This window comes from Diorhabda carinulata, chromosome 6 (assembly GCF_026250575.1).
Source record: "Diorhabda carinulata isolate Delta chromosome 6, icDioCari1.1, whole genome shotgun sequence".
NCBI classification, from domain to species: domain Eukaryota; kingdom Metazoa; phylum Arthropoda; class Insecta; order Coleoptera; family Chrysomelidae; genus Diorhabda; species Diorhabda carinulata.
In genome coordinates this window covers 2,221,387-2,242,931 of record NC_079465.1, presented here as the reverse complement: position 1 = coordinate 2,242,931, position 21,545 = coordinate 2,221,387, and the positions used below count along the sequence as shown (strand labels likewise).

Sequence of the window (21,545 nt, the reverse complement as noted above, 5' to 3'; positions counted from 1 at the left end):
TATTATAATGATTTAAATGAGTATAGTGCGGTCAAATTAGACCGGCTACATAAATAAATTCCTATCGACCGGAAAATCAGTTTAAAATACTAATGAAAATAAAATTTGATTGTTCCCCATGATTTCTGAGTTTTTCCCGATTATCAGCAAAACTGTGAGTTTTATCATAAAAATACCTTAGACGAAAATTGTAGATCATTAAATTATCTACAAAAAACGGATCGATACTTTTTTCCCCACCGTTTTTGAGATATAACGATTCAAAAAGTGGTACAAAGTGAAACCATTAAATACGAAAACTTTTTGAATCATTATATCTCAGAAACGGTGACTCGTAGGTAAATAAGTATTAATACGTTTTTTGTAGATAATTTAATGATCTACAATTTTCGTCTAAGGTATTTTTATAATAAAACTCACAGTTTTGCTGAAAATCGCGGGAATCTCATTTTTTTGACATTTGACCTTGAATCATCAAAACTATAAGCTTTATCATGAAAATACCTTAGACGAAAATTGTAGATTATTAAATTATCTACAAAAAATGTATGAATACTTTTTCCCTACGAGCCACCGTTTCTGAGATATAATGATTCAAAAAGTTTTCGTATTTAATGGTTTCACTTTGTACCACTTTTTAAATCGTTATATCTCAAAAACGGTGGCTCGTAGGTAAATAAGTATTCAAACGTTTTTTGTAGATAATTTTATGATCTACAATTTTCGTCTAAGGTATTTTTATAATAAAACTCACAGTTTTGCTGAAAATCGCGAGAATCTCATTTTTTAGACATTTGACCTTGAATCATCAAAACTATAAGCTTTATCATGAAAATACCTTAGACGAAAATTGTAGATCATTAAATTATCTACAAAAAACGGATCGATACTTTTTTCCCCACGAGCCACCGTTTTTGAGATATAACGATTCAAAAAGTGGTACAAAGTGAAACCATTAAATACGAAAACTTTTTGAATCATTATATCTCAGAAACGGTGGCTCGTAGGTAAATAAGTATTGGTACGTTTTTTGTAGATAATTTTGTGATCTACAATTTTCGTCTAAGGTATTTTTATAATAAAACTCACAGTTTTGCTGAAAATCGCGAGAATCTCATTTTTTAGACATTTGACCTTGAATCATCAAAACTATAAGCTTTATCATGAAAATACCTTAGACGAAAATTGTAGATCATTAAATTATCTACAAAAAACGTATCAATACTTTTTTCCCTACGAGCCACCGTTTTTAAGATATAACGATTCAAAAAGTGGTACAAAGTGAAACCATAAATACGAAAACTTTTTGAATCATTATATCTCAGAAACGGTGGCTCGTAGGTAAATAAGTATTGGTACGTTTTTTGTAGATAATTTTGTGATCTACAATTTTCGTCTAAGGTATTTTTATAATAAAACTCACAGTTTTGCTGAAAATTGCGAAAATCACATTTTTTTGACATTTGACCTCGAATATATTTATTTCATACACGGAAATGGTTGGGAACATTCAATTTTTATTTTAAATTTCACTGATTTTCAGCTCGATGGGAATTTATGTAACTTCGAATGTCTAAAATGACCGGATTATTAGGGGAAAGATGAAGAACCGGGTTCGACGAGCGCAGCTGTTAAAAATTATAAAAAACGTTTCGAGTTGAAGGTTTTTCTATTTAAGGGACCCTATTCTAGTCCAAGACAAGGATTAAATTCTCGTATTTTCAATATAAATTATTCTATACAGATTCGTCAAAAAGTTTTTTGAATCATACCACGGGAAGAACTGAATATTTTTTCTAAAATTCTAGGGAAACGGCAGAAGTTAAAAAAAAAAACTTGTAGTTGTAGATCTCGTGTTTTTTTTCTTCTATTACTGAAACTGCGGGGGCTATTTTTCGTTTTCCATTAACTTAGGGTAGCCAAGTACAAGATCTCGACAACGAATACAACTATCGATACGATCCTGATGGCATAGTTTATTGCTTTCAGAAGCTACGACTCATTTTTCACTGGTGAGTGATGCCTGCAAGATCCAGCTGGTTTAGGTGCCAACAAAGGCAACAACGAAGCGCCAGACTGGGATCAGCGAACCCACCAATGGGCCCAGAACCCAATCTGTCTCACCAAACAACTGCTCCAGTTAAATAGGCGCGAAACGACATCAGAGGCTTCTCAGGACTTTGGTAAAGCACGACGGGCTTATCCGAAGGCCTATGTGCTCAACGGCTTAACTATGAAGGGTAGGGGACCAAACAAGTGCGGAACTTGTCCCCCAAGTGGACCTCGCAGGTCCAAGTCCACTAGATCACAAATTTCGAGAACCAAAAAGTAGAGAGAGCTCAAGGAAACAACCGGATTGATAGGTTAAGTTTGGTTAGTTAAAATATCCCAGAAATACAAAAAAAAAACAGAAATTTCGTGATACGTCGAAGACTTGTACCAAAGGGGCGAAACACCACTCAAATTAGAGCCTTTTCCGTCCATTTTCACTATGAGGAATCAACAGCAAGTGATTTTTTCACAAAACTGGAAGACTTCCTGGGATCCCCCACAGAATTAGTGAGAGAAGAAGAAAACTACGCGCGCGGATATCGTCGGAATGACAGAAGATGTGGAATACACCATTCCCCTCCTATCCGTGGACTTCGTCTTCGTCAAAAACCATTCGATGCATTTAGAAATCTAGTGAAATATTTTGTTTGATCGAAACCGATATTTATTTATTTGTTTAACCTTCGCAATAAACCTGTTCCGACCGCTAAAAAGCTTGTTAAATTTCATTACCGACTAAAGTGACTTTTTATGTTGTTAACAAGTCAAAGTTCGATCGAAGCAATTAACAAAATTGACGATAACAACATTAATCGTTATAATAATTCATTACATTTGTTTTTGCGATAATTTTTTAATGATAATGTTTATTTAGAAAAGAAAACTCAATTTTTAGAACACAACATAATGTAAACAAGTCGCGAAAAAGTGAAATAAACAATAAATAAATACGAAAAGTACCCGGCGCATTCGCCAAATTTCGATAAACGTATTGGAACGGAACCGGCTTCACGGTTTATATCACGTAACATATCGTCGATTTATAAACGCTGCAAAAGAGAAATCAATGTCGTAGCTCGCTGGTTAATCAACAAGTTGAGCGAATATTGAAGTAGGTTAAGGTTAAGCGCAATGTATTGGTCGGGAGGCATATAAAACCACATTTTTGTTACAAAACGTTCATATGAAGGAAAAACTAAGAGATGTGGCGTTCCCGAAAGACATTCTACTTTAAAAAACAAAGTTTACAAATACCAGAAGGCGAGAATACGCTGGGGAAATCCAAAGAACCTCTTTGGCAGATACTCCAAGGTTATATCGACGGAAATAAATATCTTGACGACGTTATTGTTAATAAAATATTGTTTCTTGAATGAATTTCAATATAAATTGTGATAATCACGAAAGTTTTGCCCAAAATAATACAATTTCTCTATTATATTGTCCAGCGAAGTTCGAAACGTTGTCTTACAAACCAAAAATATTATTCTGTAACCGTTAACTATGTCTTTTATGTTTATGATTGTAGTTTAGTCCCAATTAACCCTATTGTTTTCGTTCTAGCAAATTCAGACTTGAAAGTTTTATATATAACCAAGGAACTGTTGAAATTAGGGCTCTAATTTTCAAAGTCTGGGCAAAAGTAAAAAGTAAGTAAAAGTAAAAAATAATTTGGCAGTTATAGACGCACGATTGAGTTGCTGTGGGACGAATTTGACAGGAAATTCGGAAAGCAGTGTCCAACTTCCGCCTCACATCTTCGGATTATCTTGAAAAACGAATGGTGCCAAATAGACGACGATTTTTTATCGAAATTATTACAGAAAATGCCAAAATTAACAATTACAGATTGTAGTTTTAGTATAATGATTCAAAAAGTTTTCGTATTTAATGGTTTCACTTTGACCACTTTTTGAATCGTTATATCTCAAAAACGGTGGCTCGTAGGGAAAAAAGTATTGAAACGTTTTTTGTAGATAATTTAATGATCTACAATTTTCGTCTAAGGTATTTTTATGATAAAACACAGTTTTGCTTAAAATCGCGAAAATCTCATTTTTTTGACATTTGACCTTGAATCATCAAAACGATAAGTTTTATCATGAAAATACCTTAGACAAAAATTGTAGATCATGAAATTATCTACAAAAAACGTAGTAATACTTATTTCCCTACGAGCCACCGTTTCTGAGATATGAGGATTCAAAAAGTTTTCGTATTTAATGGTTTCACTTTGTACCACTTTTTGAATCGTTATATCTTAAAAACGGTAGCTCGTAGGGAAAAAAGTATTGAAACGTTTTTTGTAGATAATTTAATGATCTACAATTTTCGTCTAAGGTATTTTTATGATAAAACTCACAGTTTTGCTTAAAATCGCGAAAATCTCATTTTTTTGACATTTGACCTTGAATCATCAAAACGATAAGTTTTATCATGAAAATACCTTAGACAAAAATTGTAGATCATGAAATTATCTACAAAAAACGTAGTAATACTTATTTCCCTACGAGCCACCGTTTCTGAGATATGAGGATTCAAAAAGTTTTCGTATTTAATGGTTTCACTTTGACCACTTTTTGAATCGTTATATCTCAAAAACGGTGGCTCGTAGGAAAAAAAGTATTGATACGTTTTTTGTAGATAATTTAATGATCTACAATTTTCGTCTAAGGTATTTTTATGATAAAACTCACAGTTTTGCTTAAAATCGCGAAAATCTCATTTTTTTGACATTTGACCTTGAATCATCAAAACGATAAGTTTTATCATGAAAATACCTTAGACAAAAATTGTAGATCATGAAATTATCTACAAAAAACGTAGTAAAACTTATTTCCCTACGAGCCACCGTTTCTGAGATATGAGGATTCAAAAAGTTTTCGTATTTAATGGTTTCACTTTGTACCACTTTTTGAATCGTTATATCTTAAAAACGGTGGCTCGTAGGGAAAAAAGTATTGAAACGTTTTTTGTAGATAATTTAATGATCTACAATTTTCGTCTAAGGTATTTTTATGATAAAACTCACAGTTTTGCTTAAAATCGCGAAAATCTCATTTTTTTGACATTTGACCTTGAATCATCAAAACGATAAGTTTTATCATGAAAATACCTTAGACAAAAATTGTAGATCATGAAATTATCTACAAAAAACGTAGTAATACTTATTTCCCTACGAGCCACCGTTTCTGAGATATGAGGATTCAAAAAGTTTTCGTATTTAATGGTTTAACTTTGTACCACTTTTTGAATCGTTATATCTTAAAAACGGTGGCTCGTAGGGAAAAAAGTATTGAAACGTTTTTTGTAGATAATTTAATGATCTACAATTTTCGTCTAAGGTATTTTTATGATAAAACTCACAGTTTTGCTTAAAATCGCGAAAATCTCATTTTTTTGACATTTGACCTTGAATCATCAAAACGATAAGACGACGATTTTTTATCGAAATTATTACAGAAAATGCAAAAATTAACAATTACAGATTGTAGTTTTAGACGTTCTTTAAAATATAATTATTAATATTAAATTCGTTCGTATTTATTTTTATAACGTAAACTTTTTGACCATTAGTTTTAACCACACCCTGTATCATATCAATAAACTGTCCAAAGAACGTGATCACACTCATTATAATAATAAAAAAACCACGCGATACCTCAAGAAAAATTCTATTTAGGCATTAATATAGAAATAATTACGAAAATAAATATAAAAAACGCGAAAATAACCAAATTACAATAGAATCTATTTATAAAAGAAAGAAGTAAAATGAATGCAGTCAGTCGCCCACACGCCTATCAACATGCATTTCGCATTATAACCCACACGGTTCGACAGATATATTTATCTCCATTCAACCAACTCACCTGGCGCGTTCCCCACACCGGGTGCATCGGCAACATTTTTCTTTTTCTTCAGCTTCGCCTTTTCTTCCGCCCCTTTCCGCAAGCTGAATCGAAAACTCGCCAATCTCGAAAAAAAACCGCCGAGCTTACCCGAAGCTTTCGATTGTTTCGAATCTTTATGCGCATGTGCGATTTCGCGATGCGCATCTCGCGCTTCCATGTTGTTAACTGAAGAAACTGAACCGATGGCGGACTTGAAAGCACTTTTTTGTACCGTGCTTGTTGAGCTCCGTTCATGTGGCGGCCGCGTTTCGAATTGGTGGGGTAGACCAGCTGTCGTAGTTTGCGAGTTAAAACCGATGTCCAAGTGCGTGTGTTTATATTGAATACCATCGCGGTCTATGTAGGCTTTGACCAGAGTTCCGTCTTCGTCTTTCTTTATCAATTGACTGCCTGTAAAAGAGAGATGGAATCAAAACAATTGTGCGTTTATTTACTGTTTCGCTTCGGAATTTCATAGGCGGAAATACAGGGTGGTATCAGATAAATAATTACTATATAATATAATAATAATATGGTGTAATATCTTAATGGAATAAATAAATGAGGGCATGTTCGTGAAAAATACGTCGATATGTATTTTTAAACGCTTAATTTATTCCGATGAAAAATTATACAGGGTACAGTCGTTAATACAACACCTACATTTATATTTTACGATTTTTTTTCAACGAATTTTAGTCAAAGATTAGGATTATCTGATCATTTTAAACTTTTGATTGATTTTAGTGACGTGGGTGGTAAGAAAAATCAAAATATCGAACGAAAAAGAAGATTACAAGTAGGAAGGCTACGATAATATGAATAGAAATTATTTGTAGAGCATTATGAGTAATCAAAACATTCCATAAAAGCTAATAAAACTTACGAAAATAACACTTGATCAAAATATTTGTAAACTAACACAGGATTGGATCCAGGGATAAGCTACAGAAGCTAAACTTGGATTCTTACCAAAGGAAGTGCGGGAGAAAAATACTCATGAGGCTATTTGGGGGTGAAAAGGAGTAAGAACTATGGCTGAGAAGACTGGCTGAATCAGAGCCAGGGAATACCAGATTTTAGAGCGAAAAAAAATGAGAAGACCAAGGAAAAGATGATGGAAGACTTAAGAGAAAAATTCAGGATTGGAAAACGAAAGCAAAAAATAGAAAAGAATGGAAAAAATGAAATTGATTGAAATTAATTATTTACTTATTATACGAGGTTTAGTGGAAAAATACGTCGTAATATAAGAAATAAAGTGAAATCATGGTATAGAAAATGAATCATCCTGTAGCAATTGGATAATAATTAGTAATTTAATTTTCAAAACATTTTCTCAATGATTCAAATTCTATAAATTATTAATTCAAATAGATTGTTTAATGCTAATAAATAAATTGAATCTTAAAAAAATACGCGAGTAAATTATTAATTAATATGCTAAAATCGCTTGTTTTTTCCAGTATACTTTTTAGGTTATGATTCCAATTAAAACAGTGCAAGGTGACTATAAAAAAATACCCAAACTTATTAAACATACCTTGTATAGTTAACAACTTCATTATACTTCAAATAATTTTGAATAAAAACAAAATTTTTCGTACTACAATGTACGAGGGTTACCAGGGAAGTTTTCGATCTCGATTTATTCGGAATTGAAACCAGGGATATTGACAAAAGACTGGGACAAAACGTTTGGAGCCGTAGGAGGATCATTAAGCTCAGAAAATATTTCAAGAGGCGACGAGTTACTCATTTATAAGACAGTTATACATCCAACGGTATTGTAGGGTGGGCAGAATAATCGATTAATCGAAAAATAATCGATTAATCGGAAAATATAAAAATATCGATAAGATAATCTTGAAGTTTCGCTGTATGTTCATCATTTCAAATCAAACCACAATCGTTCTTTTGAAGCTTTTCGATTAATCGATTATTTTCGATAAATCGCTTATTTTTGATTGTTTTATATAATAGTATAGCAGCGAGTGTTGGACTTTGAACAAAAATAGAGCAACTCCAAGGCCAAACTTTTGTTCAATATTAAAACAAACAATTTGATTTGGATGAAACTTTTAAACGCACCCTCGTAGTAATAAAAAAATATATTTTGGGTGAATAAATTTTCAAAAATCTGTTCTATTTTTATCGGACGGATATCGGATTGGATTTTTGTTCCAAAAGAAGCGCGTAAATTTTCCTCAATTGAAAATTAGAAATCGGATTATCCGAGCGTGTATTTTCGGTACAAAAATATGAGGTCTTCTACATTACAGACATTTTTCCAACACCTACACTAAAGTTTATTTTCGATTCGAAAAGTTTTGTCTGTATTTAATCGTCGCAATGAAATTTCCAACGATCTTTTTTTAAAATCAATTAACTTTTCGACTGTACAAACACATTTTCCACGTCGACTATTCCTCGAGATATTTTTTAATAAGTTTTCTAGAAATGAAGATTAATTCGAATGCACTTCCAGATTTAGGCATATAAATTCGATTTTCTATGGCTATATTTTTGAAATCGCATATTTTTTAAAAACATACGAGGATGGTTCGAGAAGTACCTGGCCTAGAGATGGCGGTAGTTGTATTAGAAAGTACACAATCTATACATCGTATGTTTCAGGTTTGAACACGTTGTTTAATACTTGTTTGGCAGTGTCTTATCCATTCATTTTTGTTCTGTTTCTTCTTCTTCTGCTTCCCTCTTCTTCCATTAATGTTTTATTCACTCACGATTACACCGTCTGACGCGCGTTTCGATAACCAAGTTATCGTCTTCAGAGACGAAGTTCGCCTGTTTCTTCAGTAGTACAAGGGAGGATCATAAATTCCCCCAAAAAACCAGAAAATGTTTACAAAATTAGAAAATTTGTGACAATTGTCTTTTGGGATAATTCCAAATCCAGATCTTGAAGACGATATTTTAGATTTAGATAATAATTTTTTTTTATTTCGTCTCATTTTAATACAGTTCTTATTGAATAGCCCTCGTACGACAAATTATTCTTATTGACCATTGAAAATACAAATAAATCGAGAGTATTCTGGAAACGTTAAGGTCGAAATCCAATAGCAACACGCCACGCCACGCTACGCTAAGCGCAGTCAATTCAAGTAGTACGTTTTTGTGTACACACGCCAACTTTGCGTTAAAACTTTTCCAAAAATTGTCATAAAAAGGCATATTCACATGTCTCAACACGCGTCGGTTACATCTGAGAATTTTGATTCGTCCCAAGAGAGATGGCGTGGCGTAGAGTGACAAAATTTTTTATTTAGACTTTTATTTAATGTATTGAGTGTCAAAAGTAAAAATTAAATGAAACGGCGTTTTTAAATAAATTAGTGTAACAAGTTTTAGTGAATAGTTAAGTGTTGGTTTATAAATAAATTGCATAACGTCGAATTAATACACAAACCTCGTAACTACATAGCACGAAACTTCGAGAAAATAATTGGAAAAAAACAGTACAAGTAAATTAATACGGTTTGCGGTTAGATTTCAACAAAATGGAGTTCAAGAGTTGCAAAATTTTCTATTTAGACTTTTAAATTGTATTTGATGTCAAAGTAGTAAAAATTAAATAAAACGGCGTTTTTAAATAAATTAGTGTAACAAGTTTTAGTGAATAGTTAAGTGGAAGTTTATAAATAAATTGCATAACATCGAATTAATACACACACCTCGTAACTACATAGCACGAAACTTCGATAAAATAATTGGAGAAAAATAGTACAAGTAAATTAATACGGATTGCGGTTAGATTCCAACAAAATGGAGGTCAAGAGTTGCAAAATTTTCTATTTAGACTTTTAAATTGTATTTGATGTCAAAGTAGTAAAAATTAAATAAAACGACGTTTTTAAATAAATTAGTGTAACAAGTTTTAGTGAATAGTTAAGTGGAAGTTTATAAATAAATTGCATAACGTCGAATTAATACACAAACCTCGTAACTACATAGCACGAAACTTCGATAAAATAATTGGAGAAAAATAGTACAAGTAAATTAATACGGATTGCGGTTAGATTCCAACAAAATGGAGGTCAAGAGTTGTAAAATTTTCTATTTAGACTTTGAAATTGTATTTGATGTCAAAGTAGTAAAAATTAAATAAAACGGCGTTTTTAAATAAATTAGTGTAACTAGTTTTAGTGAATAGTTAAGTGGAACTTCGATAAAATAATTGGAGAAAAATAGTACAAGTAAATTAATACGGATTGCGGTTAGATTCCAACAAAATGGAGGTCAAGAGTTGCAAAATTTTCTATTTAGACTTTTAAATTGTATTTGATGTCAAAGTAGTAAAAATTAAATAAAACGGCGTTTTTAAATAAATTAGTGTAACAAGTTTTAGTGAATAGTTAAGTGGAAGTTTATAAATAAATTGCATAACATCGAATTAATACACACACCTCGTAACTACATAGCACGAAACTTCGATAAAATAATTGGAGAAAAATAGTACAAGTAAATTAATACGGATTGCGGTTAGATTCCAACAAAATGGAGGTCAAGAGTTGCAAAATTTTCTATTTAGACTTTTAAATTGTATTTGATGTCAAAGTAGTAAAAATTAAATAAAACGGCGTTTTTAAATAAATTAGTGTAACAAGTTTTAGTGAATAGTTAAGTGGAAGTTTATAAATAAATTGCATAACATCGAATTAATACACACACCTCGTAACTACATAGCACGAAACTTCGATAAAATAATTGGAGAAAAATAGTACAAGTAAATTAATACGGATTGCGGTTAGATTCCAACAAAATGGAGGTCAAGAGTTGCAAAATTTTCTATTTAGACTTTTAAATTGTATTTGATGTCAAAGTAGTAAAAATTAAATAAAACGGCGTTTTTAAATAAATTAGTGTAACAAGTTTTAGTGAATAGTTAAGTGGAAGTTTATAAATAAATTGCATAACATCGAATTAATACACACACCTCGTAACTACATAGCACGAAACTTCGATAAAATAATTGGAGAAAAATAGTACAAGTAAATTAACACAGATTGCGTTTATCTTTCAACAAAATGGAGGTCAAGAGTTGTAAAATTTTCTATTTAGACTTTTAAATTGTATGTGATGTCAAAGTAGTAAAAATCAAATCAAACGTCGTTTTTAAATAAATTAGTGTAACAAGTTTTAGTGAATAGTTAAGTGGAAGTTGATAAATAAATTGCATAGCGTCGTATTAATTCGCAAACCTTGTTACTACATAACACAAAACTTCGAGAAAATAATTGGAGAAAAATAGTACAAGTAAATTAATACGGATTGCGGTTAGATTCCAACAAAATGGAGGTCAAGAGTTGTAAAATTTTCTATTTAGACTTTGAAATTGTATTTGATGTCGAAGTAGTAAAAATTAAATAAAACGACGTTTTTAAATAAATTAGTGTAACAAGTTTTAGTGAATAGTTAAATGGAAGTTTATACATAAATTGCAAAACGTCGAATTAATACACAAACCTCGTAACTACATAGCACGAAACTTCGAGGAAATAATTGGAAGAAAACAGTACAAGTAAATTAATACGGATTGAGGTTAGATTTCAATAAAATGGAGGTCGGGAGTTACGATAAAACTGAAAATTTTAAATCGTCCCACGTGATATGGCGTGGCGTAGAGTGGCGTGTGGTGGGTTGAGTGGGAACGCAGACAAAAGAATTAAACGAATAAAATATAAGTACACACATTCGAAACGAGGCGTGGGGTGGCGTGGCGTGTGATATTCCTACCGACCAAACGTACACTATGAGTATTGGTGTAGTGGTAGTATATACAGTGTGTTCAGTATCGAAAATTGATTTGCCGACGACCTACGGCAAATATTTATTGAATATTAGTCTTATGGAATGTTTAATCTATTTCGAGTTCGAATTTTATGAATAGTATACGGCTAATCGTGCTGAAAGTGAACAGATGAAAACAAACAAACAATTACTGATGTTTAATCATAAAAATCGTAATGGCACTACTTTGATTTCTCGATCTATTTATACGAAATTTTACGATTAAGCGATTCGTTTATAAAAAAGCTGTGGGTGTTTTGTTTGGAAAAAAAAACGATTTGTTTCGTTTTTAATTGTACATTCCTCTGATTTAATAAATTAAAACATAAATTGCAGATCAAAATACATTTCGAATAACAAAAAACCCACAGAGGTGAAGTACTTTGAATAATTTTTTAATTGACGTACTCGCGGAGGGCTATTTTCATAATTAATTTAAAATTATAAATAATCGAGATGCAGTTTCGAGAATTTAAACTTTTTTTTAGTAAATTTCCTCTTCTTGAAAGACCTTTTTTCAAAAATTCGAAAATATTTATACTTTACGAACTATAAGAGAAAAACCAAACACTATTTTTTGAAGGTGTTTAATTGTTTATTACCATTTTTACCCAGAAATTTACTTTTAAAAACTCTCCCACTGATATAGATGGCAAAATTTAAAGTTTGAATGGTCCACCAGGTACATTTCTTAGAAGGCATGCAGTTATACTGCGGAAATTTCTTTGTATTGTTTTTGTAACCTGTTTAAATTATGTTGCGACTGTTTTTTTAGACAATTTCCAAGCAGGCCTATTTTTTCCCAGCAAATTAGAAATTTCGAACATTCAGGAAAGTGACATAGTGTATATAAACGAGTCTCCGACAGCTGAGGAGTCAGTAAATAATTCGATGTCAAATTAAATCAAACGTCGTTTTTAAATAAATTAGTGCAACAAGATTTAGTGAATAGTTAAGTGTTAAGTTTATAAATAAATAGCATGAAGTTGGCTTAATTCTCAAACTTCGTAACTACATAGCACCATATTATACAGTAGACACAAAAAAAGTGATTTAAAATAATGAATGAAGACTTGACCTGTTTTTTTTTTAATTTATGGATAGAAATAGTGGCCTGATATCAAATTTCGAGAAAATAAATTAAGAAAACCATTAAGTGAATAAATTAATACGGATTGCCGTTAAATTTCAACAAAATGGAGTTCAAGAGTTGCAAAATTTTCTATTTTGACTTTTAAATTGTATTTGATATCAAAGTAGTAAAAATTAAATGAAACGGCGTTTTTAAATAAATTAGTGTAACAAGTTTTAGTGAATAGTTAAGTGGAAGTTTATAAATAAATTGCATAACGTCGAATTAATTTGCAAACCTCGTTACTACATAGCACGAAACTTCGAGGAAATAATTGGAAAAAAAAACAGTACAAGTAAATTAATACGGATTGAGGTTAGATTTCAACAAAATGGAGTTCAAGAGTTGAAAAATTTTCTATTTTGAATTTTAAATTGTATTTGATGTCAAAGTAGTAAAAATTAAATAAAACGGCGTTTTTAAATAAATTAGTGTAACTAGTTTTAGTGAATAGTTAAGTGGAACTTCGATAAAATAATTGGAGAAAAATAGTACAAGTAAATTAATACGGATTGCGGTTAGATTTCAACAAAATGGAGGTCAAGAGTTGCAAAATTTTCTATTTTGACTTTTAAATTGTATTGTAAGTCAAAGTAGTAAAAATTAAATGAAACGGCGTTTTTAAATAAATTAGTGTAACAAGTTTTAGTGAAAAGTTAAGTGGAAGTTTATAAATAAATTGCATAACGTCGAATTAATTCGCAAGCCTTGTAAATACATAGCACGAAACTTCGAGAAAATAATTGGAGAAAAATAGTACAAGTAAATTAATACGGATTGCGGTTAGATTTCAACAAAATGGAGGTCAAGAGTTGCAAAATTTTCTATTTTGACTTTTAAATTGTATTGTAAGTCAAAGTAGTAAAAATTAAATGAAACGGCGTTTTTAAATAAATTAGTGTAACAAGTTTTAGTGAAAAGTTAAGTGGAAGTTTATAAATAAATTGCATAACGTCGAATTAATTCGCAAGCCTCGTAACTACATAGCACGAATCTTCGAGAAAATAATTGGAGAAAAATAGTACAAGTAAATTAATACGGATTGCAGTTAAATTCAAACAAAATGGAGATCTGGAGCTGCTAATTTTTCTATTTAGATTTTTAAATTGTATTTGATGTCAAAGTAGTAAAAATTGAATAAACGGAGTTTTTGAACAAATTAGTGTAACTAGTTTTAGTGAATAGTTAAGTGGAACTTCGATAAAATAATTGGAAAAAAACAGTACAAGTAAATTAATACGGATTTCGGTTAAATTTCAACAAAATGGAGTTCAAGAGTTGCAAAATTGTCTATTTAGACTTTTAAATTGTATTTGATATCAAAGTAATGAAAACTAAATCAAACGGCGTTTCTAAATAAATTAGTATATTAGTATTAGTGAATAGTTAAGTGTTTATAAATATATAGTATAAATAAAATACTCCGTGTGTGTAAATTTACCCCATCCTTAGAAAAAACGAATCAAATAAATAAGAAAAACGTTCCTATAGATTCGATACCAAGTTTTTGGGGTAATTGGAGCAACTCCAATGCGATATATTCCAACACAGAAAAAAAATTGCGATTCATAACTTTTCCGCAAAAAAAATAAATAAAATAAAAAACAAAACATACCTCTCCTCTTAAATTTGGCAACGTCCGGTTGACTCTTACTAAAATCCTGTCGCAATTTTTTCAAACTATCAACGAACTCTTTTTTATCATCCGACAAATCGGGTTGGGAGTAACTCATTCTCACCGCGCGAGGTTTGATCAAAGCAGGCGATCCTCTACCAGAAGAAGAACTACCTAAACTGTAACTGCTCTCCCGATCCGGCGTTACCGTCGAAACGGAATCGTCCCTCCAATTCACCTCCGACACCACCGGGGAAAAATGGACACCTCTATTTGAACCGTTGAAACTTCTTAGTGACATTCGCGTTTTTTCTTCGACGTCGGATACACCGCTCGTACTGCTACCCTTTCGCGCGATATCCATCGACGATTTCCTACGATCTTCTTCTTCTTGTATTTGCTCGGCCAGATTCGGCGTGCTGACCACGGTACGTTTTGGTGTTGAATTGATGATTTGAACTTCGGCTTCGTGAAGATTTTGATTACTGTTGATCAAACTCTGTTCGGATATGGCTTTAAGTACTTTTTTATCGAATTCCACGATCGGATTTTTCGGCAATTTCGGTTTATTTTTGTTATACAAGCTGTGTTCGTCGTCACTGAGATCGACTCTGTTGGCCATAGCTTCGGCATAGCTTCCTTCTCGTTTGTAATTCGTCGTGTTGGTTATAGCTTCGTTGTAGCTGCTTTCGCGTTTGAACGACATCGTTTCCTCTTCGGTTAATCCAGTTTCATTACAATTTTCGAGATGCAAATCGGCTAGATTCCAATTTTTTGACGCGACCGAATCGCTGGTAGACCTACAAACACTTTTCGTGAAATCGCCGATGAAGTTTAAGTCTTTTGGCACGCTAGAGACACTGAGATTTGTCGCGTACTGTCGGCCGTCTACTGCTTTCCGAATGTTCGGTTCGCTGCTTGAGGATGTTTTAAAATTAGACACGCATTCCCGATTCGAGTCTAATTTTAAAATTTTCGACGACAAGGCTGAGATCTCGCTAACTATCGGGGATCGTTGTTTTTTGTTTTTCATGAAATGATCTATCAGCGGGGAGGTTTTCAAGTTTTCCAAATTGGGGTCGCGAAGAATCGACAAATCTTGATAGCTCACACCGAAGTTGCCGTTGAAATTCTGTAACAAATCACAGATGACATTTCTTATGCACCATATACCATACGAAAAATTTATAGATAGAATAGATCTAGATGTTTTGAAACAGAAAAAGGTACCGCGATAAAAAAAGGTAACGCAAAATTTTAAAAGACGGACCTGAACACCTACAAAAAATTATTATTTTATATTGAAAAACCCTGTATATTACATCAATAAAGTGTTTACACTTATGATCTGGATCTGTAGATTCCTTACTGGTTTCATAGAGAGAAATCTAGATTTTTTGAATCAGAAAAAGGTACCGCGATAAAAAAAAGGTAGCGCAAAATTTTAAAAGACGGACCTGAACACCTGCAAAAAATTATTTTATATTGATACACCCTGTATATCACATCAATAGAATGTTTGCACTTATAATCTGGATCTGTAGATTTCTTAACGTCTTTATAGAGAGAAATCTAGATTTTTTTAATAGAAAAGGTACCGCGATAAAAAAAGGTAGCGCAAAATTTTAAAAGACGGACCTGAATACCTACAAAAAATTATTTTATATTGAAACACCCTGTATATTACATCAATGAAGTGTTTGTACTTATAATCGGGATCTGTAGATTTCTTAACGTCTTTATAGAGAGAAATCTAGATTTTTTGAAACGGAAAAAGGTACCGCGATAAAAAAAAGTGACGCAAAATATAAAAACCGGACCTGAACACCTAAAAAAAATTATCCAACCCATACAACAAAGAGGAAAATAATGTTATATCAGGTCCATCCTAATCATCACATCCAGCATTTCCTCATAAAGTTGAAAAAATTTTGTTTTATACTGAAAAACCCCGTATACTACATCAATTGAGTGTTTATATTCATAATCTGGATCTCTAGATTTCTTAATGTCTTTATAAAGAGAAATTTACATTGTTTCGAACAGAGAAAGGTACCGCGAAATAAAAAAGGTAGCGCAAAATATAAAAGCCGGCCCTTAACACCTACAAAAAATAAGTAAATATAGCGCAATAGCTTTAAAAACATTGTCGTTTATATTGAAAAACCCTGTATATTACATAAATAAAGTGTTTGTACTTATTAGCTGGATCCGTAGATTCCTTACTATTTTTATAGAGAGAAATCTAGATTTTTTAACAGAAAAGGTACTGCGAAATAAAAAAAAGGTAACGCAAAATATAAAAACCGGACCTGAACACCTACAAAAAATGAATAAATATAACGCAATAGATTTAATCTTCTCAAGTTATTCAACCCAAATCGCACGGAAGAAAATAATGTTACAACAGGTCCATTTTGATCATCCCAAGAGCCTTTCCTCGTAAATTTGAAAAAAATTATCGTTTTATATTGAAAAACCCTGTATATTACATCAATAAAGTGTTTTTACTTATAATCGGAATCTGTAACTTCCTTACTGTTTTTATAGAAAGAAATCTAGATTTTTTAATAGAAAAGGTACCGCGAAATAAAAAAAGGTAACGCAAAATATAAAAATCGCACCTGAACACCTGAAAAAAAATTAGTAAACACATCGGAATGGAGGAATCTTCTCAAATTACCCAACCCTAATCACACGGAGGAAAATAATACTACATCAGGTCCATTTCAATCATCCCAACAAACATTTCCTCAAAAATTTGAAAAAATTTATCGTTTTATATTGAAAAACCCTGTATATTACATCAATAAAGTGTTTTTACTTATAATCGGGATCTGTAACTTCCTTACTGTTTTTATAGAGAGAAATCTAGATTGTTTCGAACAGAAAAGGTACCGCGAAATAAAAAAAAAGGTAACGCAAAATATAAAAACCGGACTTTAACACGTACAAAGTTGGTAAAAATAGTACAATAGAATCAATTTTTCAAAAATTACTCAACCCAAATCACACAAAGAAAAATAATGTGTTACAAGTCTATGTTAATCATTCCAACGAGCATTTCCTCATAAATTTGAACAAAGCGTCGTTTTATATTGAAAAGCCCTGTATATTACATAAATAAAGTGTTTATACTTATAATCTGGATCTGTAACTTCCTTACTGTTTTTATAGAGAGAAATCTAGATTGTTTCGAACAGAAAAGGTACCGCGAAATAAAAAAAAAGGTAACGCAAAATATAAAAACCGGACTTTAACACGTACAAAGTTGGTAAAAATAGTACAATAGAATCAATTTTTCAAAAATTACTCAACCCAAATCACACAAAGAAAAATAATGTGTTACAAGTCTATGTTAATCATTCCAACGAGCATTTTCTTATAAATTTGAAAAAAACGTCGTTTTATATTCCTTTTAAATTCCTTACTGTCTTTATAGAGAGAAATCCAGATTTTTTTAACAGAAAAGGTACCGCGAAATAAAAAAGGTAGCGCAAAATTTAAAAACTGGACCTGAACGAATGAAGTAATAAGGAAGAAGCTAAACGCCAAATGGATACTAAAAGATTGAGAGACGGATGATAAAATTTTGGGAATCAATAAGACGCAACTACTCCATAGAACCAAATTTTGTCAAGTCAGATTGAGACTCTTCAACGCGAGTATAAGAATGTGGATGACGCGCTCGCCTTCACTCCGAGACTTCCGAGTCTCTTTTTCAACGAGAGTGTGGATAAGTGGCACTCCCGTTGCCTCCGCCTTCCAAGACTCGCGTCTAAAGCCTCTAGGAGGCGCCTGTAGACAGTCCGAACCGGATTTTAGATAAAGAATAGGAGAAAATGGAGGAAACGAGATAAATTTAAGATTAAATAACAATTTTTCTAGTAAAAGTTTCGAAATCCGAGTGCGCTACCTTGTTATTTAGTTCTTCTTGTATCAATCGAACTTTTAATCGATAATTTTAGAGGATTAGGGCGCGTTCGTGTTAACGTGCGCCTCGGCCGGTCTCTCACCTCGCGCTCCGTATTCTTCGCTTTCAGGACCGTCAAAAAATCATGAACAAATATAAAGGGAAGTAACGATCGCTCGTAGCTAGAAAAAATACGAATAGATAGAGGAAAATAACCAAATCACTTACCTCTTGCAACACGTCTCCATCGTAAGCGGAAAATCCAACGTAGGAACTCCTCTTTTCCGGATAACTTTTCATAGTTTTCGTCCTGATTTCATCTTTCGCTTTAAAATTATTTGTACTAGATGATTTCGTCAAGTGGTCGCTGTACCCGCTGTCTTCGCTCAAATTTTCCGCCGACGCTTTTTCCCTCACGCTCTTTTGGCCGACTGGCAAACTTTCGAAACTCCTCCACGGCTTCAGATTATCGAACGATCTCGAAATATCGATGACGTCGCTTTCGCTCGTATCCGATCCCGAGGATCGATTCGCGTTGTACAACCAGCTGTCGTTGCTTCGCTTCGCCCTCGCGGGTACGTCTATTTTCAACGTTTTGTAATAATCGGTTTCGTCTTCGGCGAAATCACTTTTCGGACTGTTCAAACTATCCGGGCTCAAGTCTGATTTCCTCATAGAAGATTCCAGCGAATCGTAACTAAATTGGGAGTATAAGCTCGGGGAGCTCGGATAATTCTCTTGGCATTGTTTTTCTAATGTTTCGAACTGTAGTAGGCTGCTAGATCGACTCAAGGAATTCAAATCTTCCTCGGGGTTACAATTCGGTAGGGTTAGGAAAATGTCTTGTTTTCTACGTTTAGACGGACAAGCTATTTCACGATCTGAATCGCATTCTGCGTCATCTGAAAAGAAATAACGAAATTTGGAATCAAAATCTAATCATGTTTAGTCCCCGTATAAAATTCAGTCAGTCCACGTGGACTAATCATCTCCATTGTTTACCAATCAAAACATCGAATCGTATTAATAAATGCATTTCTATTTGCCGAAGCTGTCGGAAGGCGTATGTACACAATTTCTTGGAAATATTCTCGCTAGACGGTCTGCGATAAGCAGTGGCGTATCAAGTTTTGACAGCATGTGGTTTTAAAGGATAGTTCGATGGCGACAAGATTATTTGCGTCAATTAAAAGACTGACGAAGTTCTAATAGACGAATGGGGTACAAAAAGGGCTCAGTTCACGTCTGGTACCCTGTTTAAACCAAACTCCCTTATAGACGGTACATTTTACTCGTCGATTTACGTTTTATAATTTAATATTCAGTCGTAGCAAATTGAACGAAGTATAAGTATTTATAAGAATAATAAATTTATAAAATGAGGTGTTATTATGTTAAAATTATTTTTTATGAACGTAAGGTTCTCCGAAAATCGAAGTTTAAGCTTCAATACACCTCTTTAACCGGTATGAAACAAACAACGACATAACTCGTGGAAAAGCTTCACCATTAGAAAAGATTTTTCTACGCCCATGGATTACGAATGCTTCCTAATTTCATTACTCTCTCATTCATAAAAACTAGAAGCTTTCAACATACTTTTGACAGCCAGGTTGAAATAAAATAACAAGGAAGTAGAGCGAAGCCAAATCTGGAAAATAAGATGGACGAGGGAAACATTCCGTAGCCAATTTCGACCAATTTCCATGGTTATTTTGATTATTTTGCCTTATTCAAGAAAGTAAATACTGCGCGATATTCAATTGAATCAGATCGTACCGGCGCCATCTAGCGATGACGCTAAGTATTTATCGCATAGCCCCCGTATCACAAGATTCTGTGTTATACAATCACGACAACAATCTACGATAGTATCAACGCTCTCAAAAGATCAATAAAGTTCGTAAATGAACATTTTTTTTATCGCCATAATTTTTTTTCTAATTAAATATAAAAAAGCATCAACTAAAATAATCCAGAAAATCATTCAGAAACTTACCGACTAAATTTAAGTGCTTTCTAACGTGATTTTGAACTCGAACTAAAAATATAATATCAATATAGAAGGAAAAATGTTTTTAAAATAAAAAAAAAATAACTTGTCCGACTGCCAATTGTTCTAATTAAAGTGCTCTAAATGCCAAAACAGAATAGGTGCTATTTAATGTCAAAATTTTCGTTTCCACTTACGATTTGTGTTTCCAAACGTAATGACAATAACAGACAAAAAAACGGACCTCAGTAAAATGACGTTTATATATAATATATATGAACAATAAACAAAATTTATCGATATTAAATTTTATTTACCTGGCGGGTCCATGCATATAACAGATCCGGCTTCGGAATCGGTGGCCAACCAACCCACGGGGGATCCCCGAGAATCGGCGTCGCTTTCCGATCGTAAATCATCGGAAGTTTCCTCCAGAATCGTCTCCAAATACATGTAATTACCAAAACCGCTAGGAAGAAAATATTCCGCATCTGAAAATCGAAACACGAAGTTGATTCGATTTATAAAGATTACAAATTGAAAATAACGAGAAACCGGTCGGGAAAATATAAAAAATAATGTATTTGGTTCATTCTCAGTTTATCACCAGTTTCATAATAGCCAGAAATTAGTATTTATCTAGATGATCGTCGGGTTAATTAAATTTCGTTAGATTGGGTTCGGTTTAAAGTCGAAATCCACTAGCAACACGCCACGCCACGCCACGCCCGTGAATTGGCCGCCTGGATCGTGTGATTTAACGCTTTTGGACTATTTCTTGTGGGACTTTATTAAGGTTAATAACTTCCAAGATCAATTTGACGCACTTAAAACAAATATTGAAGCATTTAGTCGTGAAACACCGGCCGATATGGTGGAGAAATTGTTCCAAAATTGGATCTTGCGCATGAGCTAATCTAAAGCGGAGCCGCGTGGAATAATCTTCAAATATCAAATTATACTGATCGTTCTATCGATTCCAATAAAGATTTCATCGATTTGTTTTTTAATTTTTTGTGGTTTTTCCAAAATCCAATCCTGTACCACTTGAAAAATCTTTGCTATGTTATATATCTCTAAGAATCGATATAAATTCAATGGCTAGAAAGAAGAAATACCGGCGAAGTTTTGTT

At 32.7% G+C, this 21,545-nt stretch overlaps 1 protein-coding gene across 2 annotated transcripts in view; it reads right to left on the bottom strand.

Moving 5' to 3' along the window:
* LOC130895646 (uncharacterized) overlaps positions 1 to 21,545 on the bottom strand; it is a 79,528-nt gene that overhangs the window by 45,090 nt on the left and 12,893 nt on the right. The window contains exons 2-5 of one of the 2 annotated variants that reach the window (XM_057803075.1): positions 20,730 to 20,903; positions 18,648 to 19,321; positions 14,507 to 15,638; positions 5,925 to 6,356 (exon numbers count right to left, since the gene is read on the bottom strand). In XM_057803075.1, the coding sequence (XP_057659058.1) occupies positions 5,925 to 6,356; positions 14,507 to 15,638; positions 18,648 to 19,321; positions 20,730 to 20,903 (2,412 nt within the window). Of the gene's footprint in view, positions 1 to 5,924; positions 6,357 to 14,506; positions 15,639 to 18,647; positions 19,322 to 20,418; positions 20,457 to 20,729; positions 20,904 to 21,545 lie in introns of those variants that run through there. The other variant, XM_057803077.1, reaches the window with a different exon arrangement.